The sequence below is a fragment of the Chenopodium album genome, chromosome 22 (assembly GCF_948465745.1).
Source record: "Chenopodium album chromosome 22, dcCheAlbu1.1, whole genome shotgun sequence".
NCBI lineage: Eukaryota > Viridiplantae > Streptophyta > Magnoliopsida > Caryophyllales > Amaranthaceae > Chenopodium > Chenopodium album.
This window is the reverse complement of record NC_137855.1, coordinates 27195253-27205348: the sequence shown is the minus strand read 5'-3', so window position 1 is coordinate 27205348 and position 10096 is coordinate 27195253. Positions and strand designations below refer to the sequence as shown.

Sequence of the window (10096 nt, the reverse complement as noted above, 5' to 3'; positions counted from 1 at the left end):
TGGTTGGAAAGCTTATTTCAAGGCCTATCCAACCAAATAATAATTGGATCAAAATTATAAGACCAAAAAATCATTTCCTCTCGATTTTGCGATGTGGACACGAAAAGTGGTTAACAAGTTATGGTTTAGGGAAATGAGCTAGGAAATGGATTGGTTAATGAAATTTATTGGATAGAACATGGATTTAAGCACTCCAAATATTAAAAACTCAACCCGGCCAATAATTGCTGTGAAAGGTGTTCATCATCGGGTTTGGTTTTGGTGAGACATTTTTGGGTGTCCACGTATACAGAAATACCCTTAGCATCGTAATGCCTCTAGCAAACTGAGTGCTAGGGGCAAGAGGTGCTAGCATGCGCACCGCCCCAAACCAAGGGAGATGGGTGCATATGGCTAGGCAACTGGCGCGTCGCTAGCAAGGCTAGCAGCACTAGTCGTACACAAGTGCACCAGTAGCTTGCATAGCATATGCGGCTTGCTGTGCATGTGTGCGTGCTGGCGCATTGGCTAGCTAGCATGCTAGCAGTGTCATAGCGCGCCATGCCTAGTAGCAAGTGACCATAGGGTAAGACTAGGTCGTTGAAAACTAATCTACCCTTGGTCAAAACAAAATTTATAATCTTTCAACACACCCCTACACAAAGCATAGAGTAAGTCGAGGGTCGAACCACTAGGAATGGTAAATAAATGCTAAAGTGAGGTGTGTGTATTCAAAACAATAAAATAACCAAATTGAAATTAAATTTAACAAGCACTAGGGTTAGGATCCGCATGTACTCGGAATGGACATAGCTAATTTGGATTGGAGATGACTAAGTCAAGTGTTGCGAGGGAAAATCAACTAAGAAATCAAGAGAGTAAGGTAGGCTAATCTCCTAGAGCTCAAGCTAGCGCCAACTACGAGAGACTCTAACTAGAAACCTTGCAAACCTACTCAATCGACAAAAGCAAGCCACATATCAATTTTTCGTATCAATGCAAGCTTACAATGCATTCTAGTGTAACAAATCAAAGTTAGCTACTCTTCAATTAATCACACACATGCACTTAATCAATCAACCAATTTAATCACAACATCAACTCCATCAATTCCCCCCAATTAGCATCAATCCATCACTCATACATGCTTCACCATTCCCCTAGCAAGAGAACTACTCACTATCCATCAAAGTTAATATCAAAACTAAGCTAATCAACAATTTCATAATCATCATATCAATACAACTAATTCAATCACAAATCAATTCAAACTTGAACAATAAACAAAGCAATTGAAATGATAAGCTAAAAATTGCATTAAAGTAAAAGAAATCCTTATTAACTTGCTTCAATTCGATGGAGGAAATGCTAGAATTAACAATCTTCAATCATCAATCAACAATCAAGAACATCTCTCTCTCTACAATCTAGAGTGTCTCTTGCTACAATTCTAGCCTAATTTCTGAAAAATTGAAGTATCTCTAAAAATAGAAAGAAAATCAATATATAGTAAAACTAACTAAGAGAAAATAGTTAGATCGTCCCCAAATAAACCCATACAGGTGCGGCTAACCGTAAGGGGGAGCGCGGCCGCTCAAAACTGGGTATGGAACAGGGACCAAGATAGGCGCGCCCGCGCCCGCGCCACCATGCCGCGCACCGCGCCATGGTCGTGCGAGCTCACGCCTAGGAGCAGGGGAGCCCTCTTCCCTATCATCCTGATGCTCCTCAAGCATTCCACTTAATGCTCTTGATAAACACGAGACTTCTAAACTCCATGTTTGCGGGTTCAAGACTAGAAATCATGCCCCCACGGCTTGAATGCACAGCTCAAGGACTTAGGAACTTGCACTTCTCTATGATTGAGCTTCAAATGGAGAACACTAGACATCGTAATCAATGCTGAACTTGGGAAGAGGCCTCGGGAAACTTGGATAACGACCTTAACCTGAAAATTAAAGGAAAACAAGCAAATAAAAGAGAAAATAACAAAATAAACTAAGAAATGCAAAAAGAAAGAAATCAAACTAAGTAAATGCAAACTAAAAGAAATAAAGAATAAAATTAAGGAAAAGTTAAGTAAAAGAGCTATAGAATAGCATGAAATTTACCCTAAAAAGAACCAAATGGGTGCCATAAATGACACTCATCAAATTCCCCCAAGCTAAACTTTTTCTCGTCCTCATGCAAAACAAAGCAAGAAAGAATAAGGATGAAAAACTTATTCAAAAAGAAAAAGAAAGATATAAGACGAGAATATACACTAAGACTCACTTTCATAGGAATCACAGTTGTTTTTCGCTACAACAAGCCCTTTAAACCCCAAAGTCGCCTATATGGCCGAGTGAGGTCTCGTAAAGGTTTCCTAAGAGCTTAACCTATAACTCTCCACAAACATACATGAGGCAAGCAACAAAAAGGAAATTAAAAGAAAAAGAAACAAAATTGAAACCTTTACGAATTAAACTTTACAAAATGACCACATTTGAAATGAATAAACATTTTTTTTAAGCAATAGAGGTATGCGCGTTTCAAGATATCCGAGGTTAATTAAAACATAGAGTATGCTAAACATAGAGAACTAGTTATCACAATTCACCTTCATCCCGTTCTATCTTACCGCGTTCTCCCTACAGTCTCCAATCTCCCTCTAACAAGCATCTCAATAGCTCCTCGAAGGAGCCGGAAAAGAAACACTATTGGGATACACGACGTCTTGACTATGCATCCCCTCTCTTTAGGTTTTAACTCATAATGCCCTCCCTCGAAATTTGACTCAACCTCTAGGTCGAAAGGTCTTTCCCATGGTCGTAACGTAAGGGCAAAAAGGGTTAGGTGTAGGCTAAAATTTTAAAATTTGGTGGTATCCCTAATAGTGAAGCAAAGAACGGGCCCTTTCTTGGAATCACAATCAAGTAGTCACCAAACAAAAACAAACTAACTCCCCCAAGCTTATTCAAAGCCATAATCACAATCATATTTTCAAAAAGTGTAAACGCTTCTCCCCCAAGCTTAAAGGAAGCATTGTCCTCAATGCTTGAAAAGGGGAAAAGAATCACATCAAAATAAATTTGAATTTTCTCATTTTCAACTTTTTTTTTATGCATAACTTCAAAGCAATTGTCCTCGCCTCTTTTAACTTTGGACGGCTTTTACAACTTTGCAATTTTTATGTCCTTGCCTTTTGTAACTTTGGACGGCTTTTTCTATCATATATTTTGTAACACCCCGTCTAAAAACAGAAGGTGAAGCGGAAATAACGTCGAGACGGTAATGTCACTCTAAAGGTTACTAAAAAAATAAAATAAAGGAAACAACTGAATAAATAAATTATTTAAGTGAAAGAAAACTCAATAAACATAGAAAACTAAACAGTCTAAAGATAACATAGGGAAGTCTATAAAAGTGTTAAGAAACAAACTAAACACTCTGCTCTCAGCCAAGACTCAGCAGAAGCTACTCTTCACCTGCAAATAACATTTAGGTTCCACAATCAGTGGGGAGTAACTAGCAGTTCTCCCAAAGACAAGGAGATCACATAGCAAGAATCAAGACAAGGTAAGAACAAAGAAAAAGGAATATGAAAACAAAGTCACAAGGCATGAACTAAAAGAAAATAACGATATTAGAAAGAAACTAGCCAATGGAACATAGGGTTACTTAGTAAATTAAAACTTGCAAACGGAATAAAAATAATTGTTAAAGTTCATATAATAATTCAATCAAGCAAGACCGGTTAAACAGTTTAGTAATAATATTTATATCATAGAAAAACAATTTGAATAAAGTAGGATCGAACGCTAGTGAAACCCGCAGTCCACTTCCTAAGGTTTGTCAGGCGAACCTCCAGTCAGCTCACAAGAGACTGTGTCTAAGAATGGCCAAACTCTCAGTGCCGAATAGAAGCCAAATATGGTCTTACACCATCGAACCTCCCGGACGACAACAATTAACATAGGTTATACTACTTGAATCCCGCAGCCAAGTAGTTGGCATGTTCTAACCATTAGAATCCCGCAGTCCAATGGCTCCTAACTTACAGTCAATATAAGATTCGATAAAATAATATAATATAATTTTAAATAAAATTATCAATGATCAGCAGAGATGCCACATATGGTCTTATACTCAAATATTATCAAATCAAACACCGCAATATGTATAGGTTAAATATTCTGTTACCAACACCATGAGAAGTCTTTTAATCACAAAATATGCACACTATACACATTCATATACATGTTGTCCAACTTATACAAATTGCAAATACATACTTCTATAAATCAGAATAATAAGATTGTTGCTCTAAAAATTATCAAACTTGCACACATTGACCCACACATTGACACAAGTATAATAAGGTATAATAAGAGACATAAAAAGGATAAATCATGATTATATACCCTAAACTAATCCCAACCAACAGATTACATAAAAGTTCAGACACTAATCCAATATTATCAAGCCAAAGTTCACCTACTTAAATTACTAGTCATTGTACAAATTAATAACTTGAAAATACATTGCATAATATGATTACATGAATTCCTAGCATGATTTATAAAGTGACAATCAGAGTATTATACTAACACTATTTTCACATAAATTGCAGGCAACAACTCACTCCATATTACTTCTCGAAACCGCACTATACTTCACAAAATACCACCACTTATACCAGTTAAAAACCATGACCCAATTAAACTAAGATTTAAGCCACTAATTTTGTTATTATTAGCTGTGAAAGTCAACTCTATGTTTCACAGCACAACCATTCATAACTTGCTAGTCCAGTTACAAAAATCTCCAACAAAATATACATAGCATGGATATGGTCAAGCATGAATAATTATTTATCGTCTAACGGTAATCATGAATAATCTCATGAACTTAATCCTTGATAATTAACATACAAAATTGGTATATGGCAGTCCCATGAAACACGCATGTCACACAAAAATCATTTGGAAAACAGTTCACAATTCATCTAATTAAGATTAGTTTCTATAACGATCGTACTAGTTTTCGTCATACGACTTTCTCAATTGTTCTAGGCCTAAATCATGCATTCTAAACTAGGTGAAATCTAGTCTAAGGGATAGTTCTAGTTACCTTGAAAGTAGAGTACAAGAACGAGCACAAACGAGCCCCAACGAACAAGAATCAATACTCCAAACGCCCTCCAATGGAACCCGTTACTTTGTGGACTTTTTTTTTGTGAGAAAATTTTGTGAGTTTAGAGACTAGAATGCAGCAAGAATGATATAACATGGCTCGGCAGCGTGAGGTTAAAATAAAGGGGAAGGAGAGAAGTTTGAGGGTTAGGCAAAATTAAAGGGATTGGGGTTACAATCATCAATGGAGAGGTAATTAGGATGGGGGTTACAAGGAGCATTAGCAGCCAGCAAATCCCCTTTAATTTCTCCCCTTTACGTGACTTAGTAAATGGGTCAACACTAGTGGGTAAAATAGTTTGGTCGGTCCAACACTCTATGAAACTAATTCGCACGCTTAACTTAAAATTACTACTATGACGAACTAGCACTAAGACAATCGATACTCAAAATAATATATTATTTATATTACTTAAATAAGAAAATAAAATTCGTATAAAATTAAAGAAAATATTAGTATAAATATACATTTTAAAAATACTTACGTCACAAACCATATGGGGTATTACAGTCACCCCTACTCACAAAATGTTTCGTCCTCGAAACTTGTAAACAAGCATAAATCAACTCAACACTCAAAATAATAGAGGTAAAAGAAAACAGATAGAATTAATTAAGTACCTGCTTCGAACAACTCAGGGTATTTTAGTCGCATTGACTCTTCGGTTTTCCATGTGGCTTCCTCATACTTTTGACTTCTCCACAAGACTTTCACCAAAGGAACAACTTTCCTTCGAAGAGTTCTATCCTGACGGTCGAGAATTCGAACTGGTCCCTCCTCAAAAGTCAAGTTGGGTTCAACCTCAAATGTCTCAACTGGGATAACATGAGATAGATCACTACGATACCTTCGTAGTTGTGACGCGTGAAATACGTCATGAACCTTTGACAACTCTGGCGGCAATGCCAACCGGTAAGCAACTTCTTCGACCCTTTCAAGGATCTCATAGGGACCTAAGTACTTCGGACTGAGCTTCCCTTTCTTACCGAAGCGCATTACCCCCTTCATCGGAGACACTTTCAACAAAACCTTTTCCCCTACCTCATAGGAAACATTTTTCGCCGAAGATCAGCATAAGATTTCTGCCTATCTTGTGCAGCTTTCAATCTAGCACGGATCACCTTTACCTTTTCAACAGTATCTTGAATCAATTCTGGCCCTAGAACCAAAGAGTCGCTAATGTCACTCCAGCAAGTAGGGCTACGACACTTCCTCCCATAAAGAGCCTCATAAGGAGCCATCCGGATACTAGCTTGATAACTACTGTTGTTGTAGGAGAATTCTACAAGACTTAGAGATTTCACCCACGACTGCTGAAACTCTAAAGCACAAGCACGCAGCATATCCTCTAGAGTCTGGATAGTCCTCTCAGTTTGACCATCAGTGGCAACATGAAAAGCAGTACTCAATTTAAGCTTCGTGCCAAACGCTTCTTGTAATGCAACCCAGAAATGAGACAAGAACCTCGGGTCTTGATCCGATACAATATCCTTCGGAACACCATGAAGACGGATGATCTCATTAGCATAAGCCTCGACAAACTTCTCCATTGGCCAAATGTTCTTCATAGGAATGAACCTAGCAACCTTGGTCAATCAGTTCACTATCACCCAAACATCATTCAATCCCCCTGAAGTTACCGGGAACCCATAACAAAATCCATGGAGATAGAATCAAACTTCCATGCTGGAATAGGCAAAGGTTGAAGCAACCCTCCAGGCCTTTGATGTTCAATCTTCACCTTTTGACAAACCAAGCATCGAGCAACAAACTCAGCGATCTCCTTCTTCATACCCGGCCACCAAAAATTCACCTTCAAGTCCTTATATAGCTTATCACCCCCAAGATGAACAGAATAGGGAGTGTTATGAGCTTCCTTGAGAATTTTCCTTTTCAACTCAGAATCATTTGGGACACACCAACGACCCATGAACTTCAGACTACCATAACCACAGATCTCAAAATTTTCAGCTTGACCTTGTGCTTTGGCTTCACGGATCTTCTCGAGTCTCGAATCCCCCTTTTACTTATCTCGTAACTCTCGGTACAACACAGGTTCAACACTCATTGCATTCAAACATGAATCAACATATCCTTGTGGCACCATTTCAATGTTGAGCTTACGAAACTCTTTGCACAAACCTTTAGGCAAAACCCTAATTGCATTCAAAGACTGATTGCTCTTACGGCTTAGAGCATCTGCTACCTTATTTGCTTTTGCCTCACGATAATCCAAAGACAAATCATAATCCTTGATTACTTCCAACCACCTCCTTTGCCTCATATTCAGGTCCTTTTGAGTGAAAATGTATTTCAGATTTTTGCGATCTGTGTACATCTTGTATTGAACACCGTAAAGATAGTGTCGCCATATTTTGAGCGCGAAAACCACAGCAGCCAATTCAAGATCATGAGTGGGGTAGTTCCTTTCGTGAACCTTTAACTGCCTCGAAGCATAGGCAATGACCTTTCCCTGCTGCATCAGAACACAACCAAGACCATTCTTTGAGGCATCACTATACACTTTAAATTCCACCCCTTCACTAGGCAAGGTAAGAACTGGTGCAGAAGTCAAACTCCTCTTCAATGATTGAAAAGCCTCCTCACATTCTTCGGACCACCTAAACTTGCATTCCTTGTGCATCAACTTGGTTAGAGGTTGGGCTATCTTGGAGAAGTCCTTCACAAAACGCCGGTAATACCCAGCAAGACCAAGGAAACTCCAAACCTCGGACACATTCTTAGGACTTTCTCATTCAACCACGGCTTTAACCTTTGCAGGATCCACCTTCACAACTTCCTTCCTAATGATATGCCCTAGAAAAGCAACTTCCTTCAACTAGAATTCACATTTAGACAACTTGGCATACCATTTCTGCTTCTGCAACACATCTAAGATCATCTTTAAATGTTTCTCATGCTCTTCTTCATCCTTAGAATATATCAAGATATCATCAATGAAAACCACAACACAGGTATCCAGGAACTCATGGAAAGTACGGTTCATCTAGTCCATGAAAATGGCAGGTGCATTAGTGAGACCAAAGGGCATCACTTCAAACTCATAATGCCCGTATCTGGTACGAAATGCAGTTTTTGGGATATCTTCCTTTTTCACAGGGATTTGATGGTACCCGGATCGCAAATCAATTTTGGAAAACACACCAGCACCCTTCAACTGATCAAACAAGTCTTCAATCCGTGGTAAGGGATACTTGTTCTTGATAGTTACCTTATTTAGTTCTCTGTAGTCAATACACAAGCGCATGCTCCCATCTTTCTTCTTCACAAACAACACCGGAGCACCCCACGGAGACACATTAGGTCTTATGAAACCCTTATCGATCAACTCCTGTAGCTGAGTCTTCAACTCTTGCAATTCAGGAGGAGCCATCCTATACGGAGCCTTGGATATCGGAGCAGTACCAGGAATTAGATCGATACTGAACTCCACATCCCTTTCTGGTGGAATACCAGGTAACTCCTCAGGGAAAACATTAGGGTATTCCCGATCAACAAGAATGCTCTCGAGTTGATCTTCGAGAGACAAGTCCTTAACTCTGCAGAGGAACACCATATTACCTTTACGTCGAAGCCTCTTCATTCTCATTGCAGACGCGATCTTCACATTTTTCTTTAACACAATACCAGAGTAGGAGATTCGGTTACCCTTGGGACAACGCAAAACAACCTTCTGATCGCGACAATGAATGGTTGCATGGTACTTCGATAACCAATCCATACCAAGGATCACATCAAACTCAATATAGGAAACTCCTTAAGGTCAACATATAATTTAGACCAGAGATGACCACAGGGACTTCTTTAAACTCCCGATGGCAGGAAAAATTTTCTCTTGAAGGAAGAGTTATAATGGATTTTACAGGAGAGCTAGAAGACAAGTTGGCTTTTAAAATGAAAGTGCTAGCAATAATAGACACAGTAGCACCAGAATCAAATAAAACATACGCAGGAACATTATTGATAAGAAATGTACCCGTCACTACATCGGGCTGAACATCGGCCTCTTCTTGGGTCATGCAATAGATCCTATTCCTCGGAGGAGCAGATGAGGGAGCAGGCTTTGAGCCACTAGCGAAGTGCCATCACAGTTCTGCCCTGGATGATGGTCTTTGCCACACTTGTAGCACTTCTTCGAGACAGAACTCTGACGAGGACCAGAACTCTGACGATTACCACTCATTCCAGCATTATCAACCCTCGGCTTCTTAGTTGGAACTTGAGAATAAGGCACTGAAGGTCTCCTTGCAGATGCAACCTTCGCAGCTTCTTCGTCAATTATGGATGCATGGATACTAAGAGCAATCTCATAAGCCCCTTAGAAAGAAGCAACACGCAAGCTCAGCGCATGGGTTCTTACTCTAGGATCCATCTTCTTGATGTACCTCTTTAACCTTTCAGCTTCAGTAGGGATGATAGAGTAGCAAAACAGGACAATTCAGTAAACTTGTCCGTGTACTTCTGGATGGATAGGGAACCTTGAGACAGAGAGAGAAACTCTTCTTGCTTTTGCCAACGAAGTTCATCAGGGTAGAATCTCTCTTTCAGTTTAGTTGCAAAAAAGGGCCAGCTGAATCCCGGCATAGACACGCATTCATCCCTGACTATACTTCACCAATTGTCTACTTCGAGCTTCAGATAATAAGTACCAATAGCTACTCTTTCCTCGGGTGGGCAGCCCGTGGCATTGAACAACTTTTCCATTTCTCTTAACCACCCTTCAAATACCACTGGATCAGCAGTTCCATCATAGGTGGGTGGACGATGACGATCGAATCTATCAAAAGTGGATTGGCCACCACTTGGAGCAGCACTGCGGTTTTCCAAGGAAATGATGGCATTTTCAAGGGCACGACGTCTGCGACGCGCAGCCTCTTTCTGAGCACTTACATTTCGTGGAGGCATGCTACAAAAAAAGACA

General features: G+C 39.5%; 1 protein-coding gene across 1 annotated transcript; it reads right to left on the bottom strand.

Moving 5' to 3' along the window:
* Positions 1 to 3435: 3435 nt before the first annotated feature.
* Positions 3436 to 6162, bottom strand: LOC145604123 (uncharacterized). Its single transcript, XM_081660072.1, has 2 exons — positions 5775 to 6162; positions 3436 to 3446 (listed from the first exon to the last, which is right to left on the bottom strand). The coding sequence occupies exons 1-2, from the start codon at positions 6160 to 6162 to the stop codon at positions 3436 to 3438; spliced, it is 399 nt and encodes a 132-aa protein (XP_081516198.1).
* Positions 6163 to 10096: the final 3934 nt, after the last annotated feature.